At 48.6% G+C, this 24113-nt stretch overlaps 2 protein-coding genes across 2 annotated transcripts in view; one reads left to right on the top strand and one right to left on the bottom strand.

Annotated features, from left to right (window-relative positions):
* The window catches only part of DOC2B (double C2 domain beta), a 192713-nt gene that overhangs the window by 165618 nt on the left and 2982 nt on the right, over nucleotides 1–24113 (top strand). Inside the window, exons 7-8 of the mRNA XM_075904663.2 lie at nucleotides 21575–21656; nucleotides 23521–23617. Of these exons, the coding sequence (XP_075760778.1) occupies nucleotides 21575–21656; nucleotides 23521–23617 (179 nt within the window). The remainder of the gene's footprint in view (nucleotides 1–21574; nucleotides 21657–23520; nucleotides 23618–24113) is intronic.
* The window catches only part of LOC112543965 (uncharacterized), a 50939-nt gene continuing 31443 nt past the window's right edge, over nucleotides 4618–24113 (bottom strand). Inside the window, exons 6-7 of the transcript XR_016347657.1 lie at nucleotides 19020–19156; nucleotides 4618–5457 (exon numbers count right to left, since the gene is read on the bottom strand). The gene's annotated coding sequence lies outside the window, so the exon portion shown is untranslated. The remainder of the gene's footprint in view (nucleotides 5458–19019; nucleotides 19157–24113) is intronic.

Genomic DNA, 24113 nt, shown 5'->3' with positions numbered 1-24113 from the left:
GCTAAGCTTTCCTCGCCCTGCTCCCGCGCTGCGCGAGTGTACAGCACTTTGAAGTGCCTTGTGCGCCTCACAGGGCAGGGCGGAGGAAATTTTTAAGTCTTCCTGTCCCCAGGCCAATGAGGGCTTGGGGGCGGGGGAGCGCATGACATCTCCCACCTTGCGAGCAGCGCGCGGTGCTTCAAAGTACGGCATGCTGCTCACGGGGCAGGAGGAAGCTTCGCTCACTCCCCTACCCCCAGGCCCTAATTGGTCTGGGGGTGGGGGAGCGGCAGGGCCTCCGCGGGCCGGATCAACTCACTTGGCAGGCCTGCGGAGGCCCTTTTGCCCACCTGTTGTAGAAGCTGTCCTAACACAGATCTGCACAGTGCTTTACCATCTTAGATGTATAAGTTTCCTGCCACCCACCCTGCTTACCGGGTAGCCAGTTAACCTCTTACATCCCTAATTTCAAACCTATCTCATAGGCAGGGGAGACCATTTTAGGTGTTTCATGTGGCAGGGCTCACAGGGAATGTGGGGTTTTCAGATGCTTGTCAGTGTTACTCCCTGTGCCACGTCAGTGGGGCACAAGGATGAATTCACCAAAAGGCTCCAGAATGGCTCCTAGCTTTCTGGTTCATCCCTTCTCCCAGTTCCTTTTCCTTCTGTTCTGCTCTAGAGCTTCCCCCTCCAGCCTGTAATTGTAGCTCTAACCCTTCCCCACACTCGCCCAGACAGCTCCACTCCCCAGACCTTGTGCTCCTGACATTCGGAGTTGGCTCTGCTTCAGGAGGCAGCTGCTGCTGGATCAGTCAGTCCTATTGGCAGATTGTGATGTAACCTCCAGGTCAAATGTTTAGGTCAGGCTGGATCTCACCACAGTTGGCTGCCCATCCCTGATGCAGAGCTTATGGACAAAGGAATCCAGGTCTACTGCACAAGCTGTTCAAACCATCTCTCACTGAGCCCCTTAGTGCACTAGTATCCCTCCAATCTGTGGTCCCAAATTGGTTTTAGCAGCAGTGAGCTGAACAGGTTCCCACCTCGTTTCTCCCCTGGATCTGATCAGATCGTTCCTCCCAGTGCTCTGGGACAGGCAACTTGCAGCCACACTCCGTGACATATTGCAGCAAAGCAAGCAGGGCTTCAAGTGCCAGCTCTTTGCTGGAGATTTTGCCGCACTGTAACATGCTGCATGCCCTTTGCAGGAGTACACAAGTGCTTTGCTTGCTGACAGATGCCATCTGACTGGGAATCTTTTCCCATTCCAGAGATGCTACTGTCTGGCTCTTGGCGCTGATCCCACCAGCATCAGACTGGGTGTTTCAGCATTGAATAACAGAGACCACGCCATGAGCTAGCATGAAAAAAAATCCTTTTTATTTGATCCCCTTGGCATGACTGCAATTTATTAGAGGGTTGGGCAGACGGGGAGAAAGTCGCACCAGCTGTGAAGGGCAGAAAGCAAATGCAGGTTCCTCCAAACTCAGAGCCATTCCTCCAGGCATACAAGTGGGTGGACCAGCTCGTGAACTAACTGCCTTAGGTAGGCTACTCGGTTTAATTTATATGGTGAGCAGCTTTCAAGCACAGCAGCAGCATTGTTGCGGACTTGCCCAGTCCTAAAAACACCAGTTTCTCCTCTGAGCCATGAAAGAATGCCCCCACGTGCTTCCTCATGCCCCAAAGTGAAAATGCTTCCACTATCAGACCAGAGTGAATGGCACGTGCATACACCGTGGACCCTGCAAACAGCTGTGTGCACCAGTGGCGTTGTTCTCAGGGACTGTTGGGAGATTAGAGGCCTAATCAATTTTTGTTTCTATGTGTCCCACATTGGAAGTGTGTGGGAGCAAGTTGTGGGTCCCCAATGAGTCAGGGCTGTGGCGGCGCTCAGGGAACCCATAAAGGGCTATCAGAGACACAGCCAACCAGGACAGCAGGCTCTGGCAAAACGAATGCACGTCCAACATGATAAGCATGGGTCCTGAGAGCCAGTCAGCTTGGGAGGACGCGGGGCAATGTTTTCTCTGAGAGTGATAATGAAATCAGCGACTCCTGCATCTGCCCCTGCCGCTGGAGGGGATGGGAGGTCAGAGTGAGCAATGCTCTCAGCTCCATTGGGAGAGAGCGCCATGGCAGTGGTTTTAGTTTTTAGTCTCAAGTGTTGACTCTTAGGGCATGGCTCTGTCAATGGAGCCATGTAGATGAGTTTACTAGACATAGGAAAATGAAGCGGCGATTTAAATAATCGCCACTTCATTTACATCAAAATGGCCGCCGTGCTGTGCCGATCAGCTGTTTGGCGTCACAGCGGGGCAGTCTGGACGCGCCGCCATCGACAAGGGAAGCCTTTGTTGACCGCTCTGGTAAACCTCATTTCACAAGGCATACTGGAGCGGTCGACAAAGGCGTCCCTTGTCGAGCGCGGCGCATCCAGACTGCCCCGCTGTGCCGCCAAACAGCTGATCGGCACAGCGCGGTGGCCATTTTGATGTAAATGAAGAGGTGATTATTTAAATCACAGCTTCGTTTTCCTATGTCTAGTAAACTCATCTACATGGTGTTGTCGACGGAGCCATGTAGTCTAGTCATATGCTTAAGGCCCAGACTTCCTGGCAAAGTGCTGAGTGTCCACATAAAACAGCACTGCCTAACTGAGCAGATCCACTGTGTATAGGGCTACAGCTCGACCTGGCTCTGGGCGGCTGGTGTGGAAATGGCTAGGAACAGAAGAATTGCCACACAGAATCAGATCGAAGGCCAACCTAGTCCAGTGTCCAGTTGCAGCCACTGACCAACACCAGGTGCCTCAGCGAACAGTACCATGGGCACCCCATGCAAATCCGTTCCCGCATCGTTAGAGACTGGCTTTTGCCCTGAGACATGGGGTTTTTAGCTCTGGACATAGCGGCAGGGGCATGGGCAAAATCTCCTAGTGCAGGGCATTGTGCATCCCAGGGGATATGCAGGGACAGACGAGGCAAGCCTGGAGCACTGAGTACCACAGTTTGTACAAGCACCCCAAGAGGATGGAGGTTCCTCTAACACTTGGGGGGCGGGGGCAGATCTGGAAGTTACGCACATGCTTAAGTGCTTTGCTAAACTGGAATTCAGTTGGCGGGCACCTGGCTTCAGGAGAAGATTGCTGCTCAGTCCAGGCTGGTACATCCTTTAAGAAGTGAGAGAGTCCCTTTAAAACAAGCATTGAAGCGCTTTTGCTGAGTGGCTCATGTCATTGTATTAATCATGGAAGGAGGAACTCAGCTTTTCCTCTGCTGGTGGGCTGAGAGTTCAGCTAACCTGGTGTTAACTTGGAATGGTGAAGAAACTAACAAATGCTCTTCACTTAACACACGCTCATGGTTAGGAGTAAACAATATAATTCAGAAGGCACTCACAAAGTTCAAGACTAAATAAGGAAAATATATTCCATCGCTTGCACATGAGCTCTGTCAACGGGTGCCTGAAACCCTCTATCTCATTTATTAACTGGAAAGTTGAGTGTGAGGTGGTTGGGGGCATTTGGTTTTTTTAAAACGGTCTATTCTGTAAATGGCTCTGAATTTCAGCTCTGTTTTGTGGCCGTTCTGATTCTTTTTCTTGTTGTTTCAACTTTTGACAGTTTCTCAGCTGTGCTTTTGCCTGGCTGGGCTCAATTTTTAAATCACTGTTTGTCTGAGAGATGCTTTCATAAGCACCCAGAATGCTACATCTCAAGGCGTTATGGCTGTGAAATGGCTGTAGGGCTCCTAATAGATTAGTTATTAATAAGAGGATTGACACTGAGCAATGACTGATTCAATCGGGCAGGGTGGTTATCCCACAAAGGAAGTGTGTTGTGTTCCACGAGGTGGTCTTCTTGTATTAATTGAAGAGGGTAGGTAACATTACAGGAGTAAACATCTTTAAACTTAAGGATCTCAAAGCTCTTTGCAGGAACCTGACTGAAATGAAACCACTCTGGAGTCAAGGGGAGCAGCTGGCTCACTCACAGAGGCAAATGTTAGCCTGTGACACAAATGACAGGTCCTGTCCTTTCTCCGAATGCCCTTTTTAAAATGTCTTTGTCTTTTCTAGCTTTTTTGTCCAATAAACTTTTTATTTTGTCTTTCTGTATTTGAATGATTAAACAGCAAATTGTACATACATTTCTCATACCACAGAAACTTCTTACAATATATTACCATTTGATATCTAATCTTAGCTTTCCTCAGAACATTCAATTAAAATATAAATCAGTTGTTTGGATTACAGTTTACAAACATAATGGCTACGTCTAGACTACATCCCTTTTTCGTAAAAGGGATGTAAATTAGACGTATCGCAATTGCTAATGAAGCGGGGATTTAAATCTCCTGCACTTCTATAGCATAAAAATGGCTGCCACTTTTTTTCGGCACACAGCTTTGCTGGAAAAAAGCGCCAGTCTAGACGCTGATCTTGCGGAAAATAAAGCCTTTTCCGAAAGATCCCTTATCCCTCTATGGATAAAGATCCCTTATCCCTCTACGGCAAAGCTCCGTGCCGGAAAAAAGCGGCAGCCATTTTTATGCTAATGAAGCGGGGAGATTTAAATCCCCGCTTCATTAGCAATTGCGATACGTCTAATTTACATCCCTTTTACGAAAAAGGGATGTAGTCTAGACGTAGCCAATGTGTTATAAATTATAATCCGTTAAAGAAAAATATTAAGATAAAGAATAGAAGCACAATTAGATTTATAATCTTTTATGATACAAACAAAGTTTTCTCTCTGTTATAATTAGGAGAATAAGGATGTGTTAATTCAGTCTTTATTTCAGCACTTTCTGTGTCTGTTGTATGAGCACACTCCTCTCCCAGTCCCTGCAAAGGACTTTCACATGTTTAGTGCCTCAACCAGTCTGCACTTCACTTCCTTCTGAGTGTGATCCCACCCAGGCAACAATGTGTCATTTCTTCACCAAAGGGAGATCAGGGCTCCCTGCTACCTACTTAATTAGTGCCTGACTGGCAGACTGCCTTGTTTTCCTTTATAGTCACCATGTCCTTCTCGCCATGGCTTTCTTTGCCAGGCCCTTTCTAGCTGTGACAAGTACAAGCAATTAAAGAAGAGCATGTGGAGCACAGATGCCAATTTCATAAGTCAGTGGCACATGATTTGCTTCCTCACTCCTCAGCAGAATAGAGTAGATTTACTTCTGTGAAGTTTTACTGTCCAGTCTCTAACTGATAAATCCTCTAGGCTGCAGGATTTTGTTCCTCTGAACATGCACTTTGATCCAGGATACCAGAAATGATCTTTAGGCTGAATTTTCACCTAGCTGCATTAGCAGGAACGTTGTGAGCAAGCAGGAGAAGTAATTTTTCTACTCGATTCCATGCTGGTAAGGCCTTTCTTCGTTTCATCCAGTTTCTGGGTACAACATTTCAGGAAGGATGTGGACATTGCCAGGAAAGAACAACAAAAATGATTGAAGGTCTATAAAACATGACCTATAAGAAAGGTTGAAAGAAATTGGTTTGTTTAATCTGGAGAAGAGAAAACTAAGGGTGAGGGGGGGCATGGGGACAGTTTTCAAATACATACTGGCTACGTCTACACTGGCATAATTTTCCGAAAATGCTTTTAAAGGAAAAGTTTTCCGTTAAAAGCATTTTTGGAAAAGCGCATCTAGATTGGCAGGATGCTTTTCCGCAAAAGCACTTTTTGCAGAAAAGCGTCCGTGGCCAATCTAGACATGGTTTTCCGCAAAAAAGCTCCGATCGCCATTTTCGCGATCGGGGCTTTTTTGCGGAAAACAGTACTGTGCTGTCTACACTGGCCCTTTTGCGCAAAAGTCTTTCGGAAAAAGACTTTTGCCCGAATGGGAGCAACATAGTATTTCCGGAAAAGCACTGACAATCTTACATGAAATCGTCAGTGCTTTTCTGGAAATTCATGCGGCCAGTGTAGACAGCTGGCAAGTTTTTCTGGAAAAGCAGATGATTTTGCAGAAAAACTTGCCAGTCTAGACACAGCCACAAGGTTGTTACATGGAAGAGGGTGAAACTTTGTTCTAGTTTCTTTCTGAGACTAGGACAAGAAACAATGGGCTTAAAGGAGGTTTAAGTAGGACAATAGGTATAGTGACCATATTTTCTGAACCAAAATTAGGGATACATTAGCCATTCCCCTGACCCCCCCATTAGCCACACACCCTGCCACAAGAAGTCCCACCCCTGGAGGTAGTACTCCCAGGGTCAAGATGGACACATGACCAGAACTAAAGGGTGGCGTGTGACCCCCTCTAAGAACTCTTCCCACAGTCCTCCTACCAATAGGGATGAGTTTGGCCCCCACATGACCCCCCCGCAACTATCTTGCAATTACATTAACCCAATTTGCATTGCATTAACTTGGGAGGAGAGGCTGGGGGAAATGTTCCCGCTAAGATTTTCCTCCCATGAACAGAGTGAATTTTGTCTTGTGCACCAGTATTGAGTCCATGTGGCTTGTTCGGATGTGCCACTGTGGCACCCAAGTTATTAATAAATATCTTATAAACCTCTCCCTTTCCCCTCTGCTGCCATGTCTCCTCCACTCCTCTCGCCCCGTCTGCTCCCCTGGTGCCTGCTGCCCCCACTCCTCACCTTCTTCTGCTGTCCTGGCTCTTGCCCTTCTCATCCCCTCAGCCCTTTGGGGACCTTCCCCCGCACCAGCCCTTCTCTTCCCTCGTGTCCACTCCTCCTCTAGCCCCACTCTGAGCATCTGTAGGTACCCCTCCCCTAACACCTCCCTCTACCCACCTGCCCTGTCTCTCTCCTCTGTCTGCTGGTGCCTGTCCCTCCCCTCCACAGGTTTGCCCTTCTGCTTCACCAATCCCCTGGCACATGCAACTTCCTTTAACCCTGCACCTTCCTGGTGCCTCCCCCTTCCCTGACTGCCCTTGCCCTCACCCTCTTTCTCCCTGCTGCCCACCTCCTCAGCACTGTTTACCCCAGTTCTCCTCCTGCCCCATGCCCTCACAAATAAAAATGTCCCTGCTGCATTTGAATCATTGCTCTGGCGTGGGGCTGGGGATGAGGAGTTCAGATGCAGGCTGCCCTGGGGAGAGAGGACAACCCCAGCCCTCTTTCACCCCCAGCAACTTGAGGTCAGGTGAGAAGTGCCTCTCCCTGGCCGTTGCAGCTCCTGTGGGCACCGCCAGGGGAGCTGTGCATGTCCACCAGAGGGGGTGGGTCCAGGTTCGTCTGCCCCAGTGCTCCCCAGCCAGAGTGAGGAATGCAGCAAAGTGCTTTCCCCTCTCTCTGTGAGGAAGGCGACCAGCCAGCACCATCCCCATAGGCATTGGGCGTCGGAGGGGAGCTTTGGGACTGAGGCAGTCCAGAATGGGGGCGGGACTCTGTTCTGGGCGCAAGGATTGTTAGGAAGAGATGGGATCCACCTAATGAAGAGAGGAAGGAGCATCTTCGCGGGCAGGCTTGCAAACCTAGTGAGGAGGGCTTTAAACTAGGTTCGTCGGGGGACGGCGACCAAAACCCTGAGGGGAGAGGGAAAGTCGGATATTGGGAAGAAATGCAGAGAGGAGGGAGCAAGAAAGGAGGATCCCTGCTTCAAATGGAGAAGATAGGGCGATTAACTGGTTACCTGAAGTGTTTGTACACTAATGCAAGAAGCCTGGGCAACAAACAGGAAGAACTGGAGACCCTGGCCCAGTCGAAGAAATATGACTTAATTGGGATAACAGAGACTTGGTGGGATGACTCGCATGACTGGAGCGCTGTCATGGAAGGGTATAGACTATTCAGGAAGAACAGGCAGGGGAGAAAAGGAGGAGGAGTTGCACTATATGTAAGAGAGCACTACGATTGCTCTGAACTCCAGTATAAAGAGGGAGAAAAACCTGTTGAGAGTCTATGGGTTAAGTTTAAAGGAGCAAACAACAGCAGTGATGTTGTGGTTGGTGTCTGCTACAGGCCACCGGATCAGGTGGATGAGGTAGATGAGGCTTTCTTTGGACAACTGAGCAAAGCTGCCAGATCACAGGCCCTGGTTCTCGTTGGGGACTTGAATCACCGACATCTGTTGGAAAACTAATACGGCAGTACACAGGCAATCCAGGAAGTTTTTGGAGAATGTTGGGGATAACTTCTTGACACAAGTGCTGAAGGATCCGACCAGGGGCCGTGCACAGCTTGACCTTCTGCTCACAAACAGGGAAGAACTAATAGGGGAAGTGGAGGTGGGTGACAACCTGGGAAGCAGTGATCATGAGATGGTAGATTTCAGGATCCTGACCAAAGGAAGGAAAGAGAGTAGTAAAATACACACCTTGGACTTCAAAAAAGCAGATTTTGACTCCCTCAGAGATCTGATGGGCAGAATCCCCTGGGATGCTAACATGAAGGGGAAAGGAGTCCAGGACAGCTATTTTAAAGAAGCCTTATTGAAGGCACAGAAAGAAACCATCCCGACGCGTAGCAAGAGAGGCAAACATGGTAGGAGACCGGATTGGCTTACAGGGGAAATCCTTGGTGAACTTAAGAACAAAAAGGAAGCATACAAAAAGTGGAAACTTGGACAAATAACCAGGGAGGAGTTTAAATGTACAGCTCAGGAATGCCGGGGGATTATCAGGAAGGCGAAAGCGCAAATGGAATTGCGACTGGCTAAGGATGTGAAGGATAACAAGAAAGGTTTCTAGGCATGTTAACAAGAAGAAGGTGATCAGAGAGGGTGTGCAGCCCCTAATAGATAAAGAAGGTAACCTAGTGACAGATGATGTAGGGAAAGCTGAAGTACTCAATGCTTTCTTTGCCTCTGTATTCACGGACAAGGTCGGCTCCTGGACTTCTGAGCTAAGTGACACAAGATGGGATGAAGATGGACAGCCCGTGGTGGGTAAAGAACAGGTTAGGAACTATTTAGAAAGGCTATACGTACACAAATCCATGGGTCCGGACTTAATGCATCTGAGGGAGTTGGCAACTGTCATTGAGGAGCCTTTGGCTATTATTTTTGAAAAGTCGTGGAGATCGGGAGAAATCCCGGATGATTGGAAAAAGGCAAATGTAGTGCCCATCTTCAAAAAAGGGAAGAAGGACGATCCAGGGAACTATAGGCCGGTCAGTCTTACCTCGGTTCCTGGAAAAATCATGGAAGGGATCCTTAAGGAATCCATTTTGAGACACTTGGATGAGAGGAAAGTGATTAGGAATAGTCAGCATGGATTCACAAAGGGCAAGTCATGCCTGACCAATCTGATTAGCTTCTATGATTAGCTTGGTGGACATGGGAAAGTCAGTGGATGTTATATACCTTGACTTTAGCAAGGCTTTTGATACGGTCTCCCACAATATCCTTGCCAGCAAGTTAAGGGAATGTGGATTGGATAAATGGACGGTAAGATGGATAGAAAGATGGATAGAAGGCCGGGCCCAGCGGATAGTGATCAACGGCTCGATGTCAGGATGGCGGTCAGTTTCTAGCGGAGTACCCCAAGGTTCGGTTCTAGGACCGGTTTTGTTCAATATCTTTATTAATGACCTGGATGAGAGGATGGAGTGCACCCTCAGCAAGTTTGCGGATGACACTAAGCTAGGGGGAGAGGTAGATACGCTGGAGGGCAGAGATAGGGTCCAGAGTGACTTAGACAAATTGGAGGATTGGGCCGCAAGAAATCTGATGAGGTTCAACAAGGACAAGTGTAGAGTCCTGCACTTGGGACGGAAGAATCCCAACCATAGTTACAAGCTGGAGACCAACCGGTTAAGTAGTAGTTCTGCAGAAAAGGACCTGGGGGTTACAGTGGATGAGAAGCTGGATATGAGTCAACAGTGTGCCCTTGTAGCCAAGAAGGCTAATGGCATATTAGGTTGCATTAAGAGGAGCATTGCCAGCAGATCCAGAGATGTCATTATTCCCCTTTATTCGGCATTGGTAAGGCCGCATCTGGAGTACTGTGTCCAGTTCTGGACCCCCCACTACAAAAAAGATGCGGACGCATTGGAGAGGGTCCAGCGGAGGGCAACCAAAATGATTAGGGGGCTGGAGCTTATGAGGAGAGGCTGAGGGAGTTGGGTCTGTTTAGTCTGCAGAAGCGAAGAGTGAGGGGGGATTTGATAGCAGCCTTCAACTTCTTGAAGGGAGGTTCCAAAGAGGATGGAGGGAGGCTGTTCTCAGTAGTGACAGATGGCAGAACAAGGAGCAATCGTCTCAAGTTGTGGTGGGAGAGGTCCAGGTTGGATATTAGGAAAAACTATTGCACTTGGAAGGTGGTGAAGCACTGGAATGGGTTACCTTGGGAAGTAGTGGAGTCTCTATCCCTAGAGGTGTTTAAGTCTCGGCTTGACAAAGCCCTGGCCGGGTTGATTTAGATGGGATTGGTCCTGCCTAGAGCAGGGGGCTGGACTTGATGACCTTCTGAGATCTCTTCCAGTTCTATGATTCTATGATAAGGGGATGGGTTGATGAGAGAATATGATCTTGGTAACTAATTGACCATTCATTTTCAGTGGGAAATATGTCAATGGAAGGATGGTAGGAGTTACTATAGAGAATTTCTGGGTGTCTGGCTGGTGAGTCTTGCCCACATGCTCAGGGTTTAGCTGATCGCCATATTGGGGGTCGGGAAGGAATTTTCCTCCAGGGTAGATTGGCAGAGACCCTGGAGGTTTTTCGCCTTCCTCTGTAGCATGGGGCGCAGATCACAGCTGGAGGACTCTCTGCATGTTGGGTCCTTCAAAGTATTTGAAGGCTTCAATATCGGAGATATAGGTGAGAGGATTATTCTAAGAGGGGTGGGTGAGATTCTGTGGCCTGCACTGTGCAGGGGGTCAGACTAGATGATCATAATAGTCCCTTCTGACCTTAAAGTCTATGAGTCTATGGGACAGCCCCCAGCAAGGCCCTTTCACCTGCCTTGTGAGTCACTTTTTCGCTTGTTTTTATGAGAAGCAATCCCATTGTCCTGGCACAACCGAACCCTGACCTTGTCCTGACGGTGCTTTGTTAGGCCAAGAGGAAGCTGCCTAGTGAATGTGGTGAGTTAGGAGGAGTTCTTGACCAGACAGGCAGGCAGACAAACGTTCCTATGAGTAGCAGATTGTATGAAGACTCAACTCCAGAGTTCTTGGGTGCTAGAGTGGGCTCTTTCCTTTCATCATAAATGAAGCAATGGCAATATGGACATGGTACAGAGCAAGAAAATGTCTGGGGGCCCTGCCATGCACCATTTGGGTGCTGCTGCTTTCCTCTTTGGAGTAGGAGGCAGGGTGTAATGAATACAGCCCATGGAAAACAACCCTCAGCTGTGGTAGCCTCCCCAGGGCGAATCACTGGGGTTCAATTGGAGTTTTAGATCTGTATCTTTCTCAGTGTGACTTGACCTCCCCTTTCAAATACAAATTGATTGGCGCCTGATTGAGCTGTAGCCTGGCTGGGCAGCTCAGATAGCATGCTGTCTCTTATCAGCGGGGCACAGGCTGCAGGGATTGGAGCCCACCACTTACTTGGCTTAACTTTAGATTTATTGTGGCGTTTGATCTCTGAATTTCCATTGACATGTGCTGGGCTAACCAGGCATACTGGCCAGCACCCAGGTCCTGGGCCCTACAGAGTGGGCTCACCCCCAAACACACTGCCATTACTGCAATACCCCAAAGTCTGTTATAAAGTGATGTGCCACCCAAAACTAGGATCCTGCTGCTAGACTCGTGTGACCCAAAGATGAGGGTGCAAAAAGCTCCACAAACCCCCTACTGAAGGTATCTTTATGCCACTTCCTATCTCTGTAGCAGCAGGCAGAGACAATGTGGCCTGGAAACCATGGGTAGTCAGTGCAGGTAGGGCTGGGAGGAGGTAGGCTCCCAGACCCAGCTACAGCCCCATCCCTTCTGCTGAGGCCCCCCCACCATGGAGAGGCAAGGAGGGGGGGCAGCGCGCACCCCCATCCCACGGGGAGGGGAAGAGATAGGAGTGGGTTAGCATGGCCGCTCTGGAGCACAGGGAAGGTGGGCACTGGGGGCAGCAACACTCCACCTCCGAGAACACCTATAGCAGGCGTTCTGAGGGTGGTGTGTGTGGGGCCATGCCTGGCGGTTTGGGATGGCAAAGCCCATGCTGGAAACCAAATGAAGAAGTGCACCGGAGGGGCCGTCCCCTCCTCACTAGCTGGGGGACACACAGGTCTTCTCTTGCTGTCTGCTGTGGGTCACCTGTGCCAGTGGTAGCTGTGACTCCAATCCCATGCCCCTGCATCAAAGGGGGCTGCTATACTCCTGTGAATTTTACTAGTCCATGCAAAGCTGGTTGTGGGGAAGCGCCTGCTTTTCTACTCAGAGTTCTGGAAACTGATTGTGATCAGCCCCTTAGAAGTCAGGCCATGAGTGAGAGGATGCTACGGTGCTGGCCCTGTATCGCAGGGGTATGTAATGCCCCTCCCCTTTCCAGTAGAGGATGATCATGGCATTTAACTCCTCTTAAAGCTCAGGTTTGAAAACAATTCCTTTCAAAGGGCCTATGGCTTCATTTGTGGTGATCTTACTGATCCGAGAGCTGGGTCTATTCTTCAAGCTCATACCCATTTGGGACACTATGGGGTAACCCGTGTGTGTGCTAGAAACATTTCATTGCTAGGCACAGATCTGATGGGCAAATAGTGCTTTTGCGGAAAAGCGTCCGTGCCAATCTAGACACTGTGTTCTGAAAATGCTTTTAACAGAAAACTTTTCCGCTAAAAGCATTTCCGGAAAATCATGCCAGTCTAGACATAGCCAGTAAGACCAAACAAGCTGAAAATGGGCATGCTTTGTGAATGGCACCAGCACCAAGATGAGGCAGGATGCTAAAAGGTGGTTAGATAGGTAACCAGGAACCAGGAAGCTTCTCTGCAGCAGGGAAGCCTCCTCCCCTGGGCTGTGGCTACACTGGCATGAATTTCTGGAAATGCTTAAGACGGAATACTATTCCGTTTTCAGTTTTTCCAGAAAAGGAGTGTCTACATTGGCAGGCTGCTTTTCCAGAAAAGCCCTTTTTCCAGAAAAGCGTCTGTGGCCAATGTAGACGCACTTTTCCGGAAAAGACTACTGGGCTATCTACACTGGCCCTTTTCCGGAACAGTGTTCCGGAATAAAGACTTATGCCCGAGCGGGAGAATAGTTTTTCCGGAATAGCGGCTGATTTTGTACAGTAGAGCATCGTTGCTTTTCCGGAAATTCAAGGGCCAGTGTAGACAGCTCGCAGCTTATTCCGGAAAAGCGGCTGATTTTCCAGAATAAGTGGCCCAGTGTAGACACAGCCCTGGAGCACAGTGGGCAGCCCTTGCCCGCCTGGCTCCTGGGGAGGAAGCTTCGTTGCCCTGCCACAGTGAAGCTGTCTCCCCGGGAGCTGGCTGAGTGTAACAGACACCATTAACCAATAAGCAATAGCTTATCAGTTAGCCAGTTACACTCTAACATCCCTAATAGTCACAGAGCCCTGAGACTGCATGCGAGAAGCAGTCTGGTGAGCCCCCTTCCTCCCACTCTTCCTGTTTGGAGGGGTAGGAAGGGAGAGGTCAGCAGGAGAAAAGCTCTAGACTGTCTCCATGCTCTTCTCTAGGTGCTCACCTACTGTCTTCAGCCATCTCTTCCCCCCATGTCACTGAAAAGTAAAATAATTACGTCTTATGACAGCATAAGACACATGGCCATTTCCAGCACCAAGCTACTCTGGACCTGAGACTGAATCTCTTCTTTTGGCCAACCCCAGTTTTGAAATAAACCATCTACCCTGAGAATAGAGCTATGTCCTGGTCACACAAGTGTAACAGCTGAGTCAAGCTCCACACTAGCGCTGTTTACTCAGCACTGACTCGAACGAACAACATGCAGGCGCATGCATGACTGCATCCCTGGGATCTGCCTCCAGTTCTGGTACTGCAGAATAGCTGCCAGGCCTTGGTTTCACTTCTTGTGTGAGGTGGTGAAAGCCACCAGCAAGGCACACTTCTTGGCTGACTGACACGCTGTTCCCCTGTCATGTTCTAGTCACTAAGACAAAACAAGGCGTCCGGCAGCACCTTAAAGACTAATAGTTTTTGTACGACATGAGCTTTCCTGAGTTGCAACAAAGTGACATGCATCTGACCAAGTGAGGTGCAATTCACAAAAGCTTATGCCATAATAAAATTGTTAAATCTTTAAGGTGCCGCTGGACTCCTTGATGATTTTGCTGAAACAGACTAACATGCTACCTCTGAAAACTGAGAAGAAAGTTTGCAATCATCTTAACTTTATTCTCTGGATTTGATGCCATCTTCAAGTGTTGATCTGGTAATGGTGTTAGCACCGCATTCAATCACATTTCTATTCAATATGTTTTATGCTTTTTACTTAATTGCTCTTTATGAATGGGAGTGTTTTTCATAAAAATAAATCCTTGGGTTTTTTTTTAAGTGTTCATCAGCTACAGCTGCATATTCTCCAAAGTAACATCATTCTCTGTTTGTTACCACAGTCATTTTGGCAGTTGCCTATTGTGGTAATACAAACAGTAGATTATGGCTTCAGGGCATGAATAAGAAGCAGGAGCTGTTAGAAAAACATGCTGGATTTATGACAGTTACAGAAAACATGAGAGGAAAACAACTGCTTTTCCAGGGCCAGTGTCAACTTGGAAGTAGGCTTAACTCTTTGTGACTCTTAGAAGATTTAAGGCTCAGCACTTTCCCATCTCCCATTACAATTGTATTTTTCTTTGCACTGTTGCTGTGTGAAACACACACATAAACAGCAGAGCAAACTATATACAAATTGCTGTCCAGTATAGTTGTTCCCACTGTTTTCTTTTGACTTGTGTTGAGATGATGGTGTAACATTAATAGGTACAAAAGTCAAGGTAGTAATGTGAGGGTTTTAAAGTTAGTCTTTCTTTAGACAGAGACAGAGCACTAAACGGGGAACCAACTCAAAATATTTTGGAATGCGTGGAGGTGGCAGTACTGACGGTTTCTCTCTCATTCATCAGCTGTTCTTTGTACTCGGACTGGTACTCTACTCTTGTGGTGTGTGGCTCGCTAGGATTTAAGCCAGCATTTTTGGGGGCAGCAATTATGCAGAGTGCAGAGCACACTTGTGCAGTACATGCAGCTCTAGTGGCCTCTAGGGACTGGAGTGTGGTATAACCATTGCACTACGACAAGATTTAGAATAGCATCTGAACAGCTGCTCAGCGGGAGTTGGGGAAATGCCTGTTTTTTAATGCAAGAGGCCAGTATGCTACTTTCCACTGCTGCAATGACTTTCACCCAACGGATCTCAAAGAACTTTAAGGAAAGTAGGTAAGAAATAATATGCCCATTTTATAAAAGAGGAAGCCATAGCTCAAAGCAGGTCAATAAGGGTACATGTACACTACAGAGGAAGAACAAAACTGCCACTGTCTATCTTCTGGGGTTCGATTTAGTGGGTCTAGTGAAGGCAGCCAATTCCAAGTGAGAGGAGCACTCCGGTTGATGCCGGTAGTCCTGCTTCCAAAGGTATAAGGGAAGTTGAAAGGAGACTGTTCTTCCTTTGACTTCTTGCAGTGTAGGCAGCGCCAAAAGCCAAGTTAAGTTTCTTCTTTGAGGAGTGTCCCTGTGGGTGCTCCACCTTAGGTGTCTTGGGCACCGCTGCACGCCTAGTCAGAGATTTTTGGTAGCCGTGCTCTTTGGTGTGCTGCACACGTAAAGCAGACGGCATGCACGGTGCCTCTACCATGCATACACAGCAACCGTCCCTTCAGTTCCTTCTCTGCCACCGCTGGCATCGGTCGGAACCACTCTGCTCTCTTCCAACTTTCCCTTGTTAGCTTAGGATAGTTCATTACTTGTTTATTCTCCAGTTAAATCGTCTCAAGTTTATTGTTAATTGATAGTTGTAGTTTAAAAAATATATTTTTTGGTTCTTTGATTACTTACGGTTAGTCCTTTCTAGCAACCCTAAAATTTTTGCCCAGGTTTTAAATGGTGCCTATCTTGTAGGCTTTCAATTCCTGTCTCTGATGGGCACTCTCAATGTGTTCAGTGCCCAGGCCAGACACATGCCACAGCGCACTGCGAGCATTGCAAACAGTTAACAGCTGCACACGGAAGGCCAAGGAGCTACAATTGAATTACTCTCCCCAGAAAGTGCCATAAAATCAGCCTCCGACCCGGAGCACTCTACACCACCACAGCAGTCCTCATCAGTGGCCGTGTCAGAGAAGGCAGCCCCATCTTTTTAAGATTCTTCCTTAGACCCTCCTAGGAAGGATCTCACACGATGGGAAGAGGTGACTCCCCATCAAAAACTAGGGGAACGGCACTAAAATAACCCCTGCACCAACCCATTCAAGGGTTCAGGACAGGGAGGTACCGGGACCATTACTGGAACATGGCTCCTGAGGGTGTAAGGACCTGGCAGTGCCATCAGACAGGGCACTGAGTAAGCCCAAGTCAATATCGGCATCGGCTGCGCCAACATCTACTGTCTTGGCACCCAAGAAGGCCAAGTCAAAGACTCACCATGGACAGGGACCATCAGCACTGAAGCACACCAGAGTACCCACCACACCTTCGGTACCAATGCCTCCGCCGGTACCAAACATACAAAATCATGCCTCACTTTTGGGTCACTGGCACCGCAGATCACCACAGTACCAATGTCCTCTGCACCACCAGTGCCGCCTATATCAGTTGCCCCTCCGCTAACAATGGTGGAAGAGCTTATGGTCACATTGGTACCGATCACGCCGCTCGCCATTTGGTACCTACGGTACACCTGCATCCAGCAAATTCATGTTATCCACTCCAACCCGCTCAGCACCGCCTCTGTCCAGCAATGAGGATGACGAACCAATCAGTGGAAGCCATACTCCAAGGCATTCTTCACCTAAACAACTACAGCGCCAACAGATGCATCCACCAGCGCCGCAATGGCAGATACCTCAGTGGCTCCCACCACCTCCATCCATGCCACCAAATTGGACATATTGGGCCCCTTATAGGAGTCAACAGCCACAGATTGTGCAGCCTCAAATAGCCATAACTGCCATCAAGCATGGGCTCCCTTCCATCAATGGACACCTCTCGTTATGAAGAGGACGTAGCCCTCTCCCCAGCCCCCTCAACCGACGATGAGTCCACGGTCTCTTCTCATCCACCCGTGTATATTTCGTCTTCCTCTCCTGATGCCCCCCCTTCCTGACAGTGGGGGATAACTTCAGATCCTTTCAGGAACTGTACAGAAGGGTAGCGGACACTAGGGCTACGTCTACACTGCAGGCTTCTTGCACAAGAACTGTTTTGCAGAAGAGTTACATCTCTCCGGGTTCCCACACGAGATCCAGGCCACAGTCAAAGACCTTCCCTTTCAGGGTCAAAACTCTTCGCTGACATGACGGACGCCTCCCTTCACCCTCTGAAGGACTCCGATACTACCTTGAAAACACCGGGCATCCACGGTCCTGCATTAAAGCGTAAGCAAGGCAGGAATTTCACTCAAAAGTATAGACCAGCATCATTCTCCCAGCCTCAGAGACAGTTCGACAATAGAAGGAGGCGATAGACAAGGAGGAAATAAACCTCGGACCAAACCTCCACCTCCCAATTGACTACCTTGAGGCAAACCTTTTGAGCCTTATGTCGAGAGTCTGGTGACACCTTCTTGTTCAAGGCAACTACATCCTTTCCGCCTATTCTGGCAACGTCCAGCACCCTTCTTTCCCCAACGGTCAACCATCACGACTGACAGATGAGTCCTGGACATTATAAAGAATGGGTATTATATCCCTTTCTCTTCTATCCCATCCGCCCTCACCCCCCACCTTCCCTGTCCCTCTTCAGGGACCCATCTCGCGAAGCCATCCTTCAAGAGGTCAAACACCTAACTCCATCTCGGAGCAGTGGAACAGGTACCACAACGATATGAGGGAAAGGGATTCTACTCCCACTATTTCCTGACCCAAAAATAAGTCAGGGGGATGGAAACCTATTTTCTATCTTAGGAGACTTAACAAACACATGATTGCTATGGTTCAAAATGGTCACCCTATCCACAATAATCCCCGCCGTGAACAAAGACAATTGGTTATCGACTCTCTAACTTCAGGAAGCATATTTTCACATTTCCATCCATCCAGCACTTCGCAAATACCGCAGGTTGACAGTCACCAGAAAGCATTACCAGTACACGGTCCTCCCCTTCAGTTTTTCTACAGCCCCAAGGGTGTTCTCAAAGGTACTATCAGTCGTTGCTGCTCAACTATGCAGGCAAGGAGTCTCCATATTCCCATATCTGGACGACTGCCTCATAAGAGCAACTACAACCTCGGATACACAGAAGGCAATCTCCCTCACTAGATCTCTTTTTCACACTCTGGAATTACAGATAAACTTTGCCAAATGCAAACTCCAACCATCACAAACAATGGAGTTCATCAGAGCCCACTTCAGCTGCGTGAGGGCCATAGCATCCTTGCGCTCAACAGATTTCATGCTATCAGGGACCTCATAATGATAATACAGGACACTCCAAACACTACAGTGAGAATTCATTTACAACTACTGGGTCACATAGCTGCAGCACCCTCAGTGGTTTTGCATGGCAGGTTGTACATGTGATCAATGCAGCATTGGCTCCAGACAGTATTCAACCCACGGTACAACTCAGTCACCAAAAAGGTGTCCGTCCCAACCAAGGTCAAGCATTCCCGCCACTGGTGGACAGACCAAAGAAATGTGTGCACTGGTGTCCCTTTTTGCAAACGTATCCAGTCCATGACAATTACGACAGATGCATCCCTCCTTGGGTGGGGAGCTCATCTAGGACACTTCACTACCTAAGGCCAATGGTCAAGCAGGAATCCAGCCTACACATAAATGTTGTGGCACTTATGGCACTATTTTATGCATGTCGACACTTCCTACATCAAATACAGAATTGCACAGTTCAGATTTTCATGGACAATCAAGCAACAACTTTTTACATCAACAGATAAGGGGGCACCAGATCTTTCCTGTTATGCAGAGAAGGAGTCCGCCTTTGGACATGGTACACAGTGCAGGACATATACTTACAGGCCTCATACCTCCCGGGCAAAGACAAACTTATGGCCGACAGCCTCAGCAGGAACTTCAAATCCGATCACGAATGGGAAATCGACCCATTGATCATACATCGCCTCTTCATGCGCTGAGGATTTCCCGACGTGGACCTGTTTGCAACCAATGCCAACAAGAAGTGTCCACATTACTGTTCTCTTGCGGACATTGGCAGGCACTCCCTGGGGGACACGTTTGCAATATGATGGAACACAATGCTCTTACATGCTTAGCCACCCATCCCCTGAGTGGTCAACAAAATAAGAATGGAATTATCCACAGTGATTCTTATCGCCCCAGACTGGCCGAGACAGACTTGATACACTTACCTTACTCAGATGTCTACAAAATAGCCATGGTGCCTCCCACTTCTTCCTTATCTCCTAACCCAGGAGAAGGGGACCCTGTACCATCCCAACCTACAGTCACTCCATCTTCACATTTGGTCCTCAATGGTTCACCTTGTTAGAGATAACTTGCTCAGAACAAGTACAACAAATCTTACTCAACAGTTGCAGAACATCAGCCAGAAAATCCTACCTTTACAAATGGCACAGGTTTGTGATATGGACAGAATGCAGAAATTTGGAATCAACCACAGTTCCTCTCAGCATTGTTCTGCAATATATACTAGAGCTGAAAGACTCAGGACTATCACTCAGCTCTCGTAGGCTATGTCTACATTGGCATTAAAGTATTTGTGCAAGACAGTGTCTACACTGGCATGTGCTTTTGCACAAGAGATGTACTTTTGCGCAAAAGCATCCGTGCCAGTGTAGACATTCTCTTGTGCAAGAAAGTTCCGATGGCCATTTTAGCCATCAGGCTTTCTTGTGCAAGAAATTCATGTTGCCTGTCTACACTGGCCTCTTGTGCAAGAACAGTTGCGCAAGAGGGCTTATTCCTGAGTGAGAGCATCAGAGTTCTTGCGCAAGAAGCACTGATTTCACACATTAGAACGTCAGTGTACTTGCGCAAGAACTCCCCGCCAGTGTAGACAGGCAGCATGTTTTTGCACAAAAGTGGGTGCTTTTGTGCAAAATCATGCCAATGTAGACACAGCCCTGAGGTTCATCTTGCTGCCATAACAGCTCTTCACCAATCAACAATAAATCAGTTTTTGCTCACTCCATGACCAAACGGTTTTTGAGAGGCATACAGAATACTTACCCTCCTCCCAAGCCCCCCACACTCCTGAGACCTGAACCTGGTTTTACAGGCTCTCACTACGAAACCATTCGAGCCTCTGGCAACATGTTCCATGCTCCATCTCTCCATGAAAGTTGCCCTGCTCATAGCACTGACATCAACCAGGAGAGTCAGTGAAATTGGCGCTCTCATGTCAGACCCTCCATTCACCATATTTCAAAAGCACAAAGTAGTTCTCTGTCCCCACCTGAAGTTCCGCCCGAAAGTCTCCTCACACTTCCGCTGTAACGAGCCTATAAACTTACCTATATTTTTCCCAAAACCTCACACTAGTGCCAGTGAGGCTGTATTACACGCACTTGATGCAAGAAGCACGATTGACTTCTACTTAGACAGAACTAAGCAATTTCATAAAACAAATAGACTGTTCATCTTCACCATGGAGAGATTGCTCGGCATGCCATTCTCCACTCAGAGGATTTCCCAGTGGATAGTGGAATGCATTAGCCTAGCTTACACTACTAACGGACAGTCACCTCCTTTCCAAATCAAGGCCCACTCAACTAGGGCTACCTCAACTACCACGGCCTACATTCATGGCATCCCCCTCGTGGACATTTGCAGGGTGGCTACATGGTCCTCCACCCACACATTTGCAATGCATTATACTCTGAACAGTCACCCCTCTAGGGGTACTCATTTCAGTCATACTGTCCTCCATACAGTACAAAATACTGCCTAACAGAAGCGCCTGCCTCCTTCACAGATATGGCTAATAAAGTGGAGCACCCACAGGGACACTCCTCAAAGAGGAAGAGAGGGTTACTCACCTGGTGCAGTAACTGAGGTTCTACAAGATGCTTGTCCCTGTGGGTGCTCCAGCACCCTCCCTTCCTCCCCTCTACTTCGGTGGGCCGCATTCTCCTTCTGGAGCAGAGAAGGAACTGAAGGGACAGTTGCTGCGTATGTGTGGTAGAGGCACTGTGCATGCCGTCTGTTTCGCGTGTGCAGCACGTCGGAGAGCACGGCTACCAAAAATCTCCAACGAGGTGCACAGAGGTGCCCAAGACACCTAAGGTGGAGCATCCACAGGGACAACCATCTCGAAGAACCTCAATTACTGCACCAGGTGAGTAACTCTCTCTACTTCAATTTCAGCAACACAATTAACATAGCTGAAGTTGCGTATCTTAATTTGACTTTGTCCTGAACTGTAGACGTACCCAAATTTACCCCCATGGTCTCAAGCGAGTCACTGACAGAATTAGGAATATAACTTAACTGACTGCTGGGAACAACATAGCTCAACCATGTAAAAAAGAGATGCTGACTGTCAGCTATATGGCTGTGTGTTCTAACCAAGTTCTGTTTTATATTTACAGCTACTTGAAACCAGACGAGGACAAGAAATCAAAGCACAAGACAGCAGTGAAAAAGAAAACACTAAACCCTGAATTCAATGAGGTACTTTGGCACATACTATATCTGAATGCTACTAAAATGGTGCACAAGTAAACCGACATTCTACAGTAAACTTCCGATAATCCAGCACCTTTAGGACCCAGGGGGTGCCGGATTATGAGATATGCCGGACTATCAGAGGGGGGGGGCCTATGAGGGGTCTGGAGTGGGGTGGGAGGGGATGCCACCCCAGGCCCCTCATAACCCCCCCTTACAATAGTCCGGCTTTGCCCCAGGCGTCCCTGATTCAGCTGCTGCTGGTCAGTTTCAGCAGCAGCTGAATCGGGGATGCCTGCAATAGAGCAGCTGGGGTGCTGCCGGGTTGGTCCCGCAGCGCCGAGGGGCGGCACTACGGCACCAAGCCAGCAGCACTCCAGCTGCTCTTGGGGACGCCTTGGACAGAGCAGCTGGGGTACTGCCGGGTTGGTCCCGTAGTGCTGCCCCTCGAGGCTGCGGGACCAACCCGGCAGCACCCCAGCTGCTCTTGGGGACGCCTAGGGCAGAGCAGCTGGAGTGCTGCCGGGTTGGTCCCGCAGCGCCAAAGGACGGCGCTGCAGGACCAACCCGGCAAGACCCCAGCTGCTCTGCCCCAGGGGTCCCTGATTCAGCCGCTGCTGAAACAGATCAGCAGCTGATTCCAGGAAGCCCCGGGCAGAGCTGCTCTGCCCCGGGCTTCCTGGAATCAGCCGCTGATCTGTTTCAGCAGCAGCTGACTCGGGGACCCCTGGGGCAGAGCAACTGGGGTCCTGCCGGGTTGGTCCAGCAGCGCCGAGGGGCAGCGCTACGAGACCAACCCGGCAGCACCCCAGCTGCTCTGCTCCCGGCTTCCCCGATTCAGCTGCCTGTCAGTTTCAGCAGCAGCTGAATGGGGGAAGCCTGTCCGGCTGCCCCAGCACTTCCGGGTTCCTGATGGTGCCGAACCATCAGGAGTCCCGGAGCGTTGAATGCCGGACTAATGGAGTTTTACTGTAATGTATGAAATCAGGGCTTCTTGCGCCAGATCTCTGACGCTCCCGCTCAGGAATAAGCCCTTTTGCGCAACTGTTCTTGCACAAGAGGCCAGTGTAGACAGGCAACATGAATTTCTTGCGCAAGAAAGCCCTATGGTTAAAATGGCCATCAGAGCTTTCTTGCGCAAGAGAGCGTCTACACTGGCATGGATGCTCTTGCGCAAAAGCACATGCCAATGTAGACACTCTCCTGTGGAAGTGTTTTTGCAAAAGAACTCTTCCGCAAAAGAGTTTTTGCGTGAGAACGCGCCAGTGTAGACGTATTATGGTGTACCACTTGCTAGGTGTCTCAGTGGTAGGACTGTTGCCTGGAATGACCAATGCGTGTTAATCATATACAAATAAAGCCCTCTCCTCCACTGTCACCGCCGACACATAGCATAAGCCCCAGCTTGTGATTCACTTCCTTGTGCATGTTCTATCATTGGTAAATGAGAATTGTCCTGGCCAGAAAACAAGTGGCACCAAGGGGCATATGCAGTGATCCTAGTAAGCAAACACTTTCTTCATGCTCCTCAGAGCCTACTGCTTCTATCCCTGACCTACCGTGCCTTTGTTCCACTCAGCTGCCACACTTGGCAAGCCAGTGAGTCCTGTTGAATTGTACCTTAAACCTTCCTTGTTGCTGTAGCGTACAAGCATTTTCTGCAAAACATCTTTGCATTGAGGATGCTCTGTAAAACCACGTTGCACTGCACTAGCATAGCCAGAACAATGAGGGGTCCTGTGGCACCTTAAAAATGAACAGATTTATTTGGGCATCAGCTTTCGTGGGTAAAACCCACTTGGTTAGATGCACCGCTGTGATCTTGGTAACAACATGCTGCCTCCTGAATTCGGTGTCTTCCCCACAACAGGAATTTTGTTATGAGATAAAGCATGGTGACCTGGCAAAGAAGACCTTAGAAGTCACAGTGTGGGATTATGACATTGGAAAGTCAAATGATTTTATTGGTAAGTAAGATATTCTTGAAGTAAGTTGAATGCTGCTTTGGGCATGTGAATCTGACCACCTACCTTACGGGATGCAGGGGTAGAATCTAGCACACACTTGCCTGCCCAATGCGCCCTGCTGCCACACACCAAAGTTCTATTATGCACTTTGCCATTTTGCTTTGCAATGGGAGTCAATTAAAGTGCCCCAGTGAACATGTGCAGCAGGCAGGTGTAACTCTCCCCTGCACTAGCCAGCCACACACAAGCCTTTTCTTCTGAAAGCCAGAGACAAGTGAAAATGGAGGTTTAATATGTCTTTGTTGAATGCAAAGGCTTCAAACCACCTTTGTAGTATGCAGCGGTCATTTTGTTTTGTGACCATAATGATTTATAGTCAAGAGTTCGTTACTTCTGTATGCCTTTGGAATCAGAGGGTCATTTGCAGTCCCTCTCTGGGCCATTCTTAAAAAGGACAGGCTGTTCCAGTTTCCATGTTTGCTCCTCTGAGCATAGA

Source organism: Pelodiscus sinensis, chromosome 21, assembly GCF_052426305.1.
Source record: "Pelodiscus sinensis isolate ZL-2025 chromosome 21, ASM5242630v1, whole genome shotgun sequence".
Taxonomy (NCBI): Eukaryota; Metazoa; Chordata; order Testudines; family Trionychidae; genus Pelodiscus; species Pelodiscus sinensis.
Note: the sequence above shows the minus strand (reverse complement) of the source record. Positions and strands in the feature narration are given on the sequence as shown.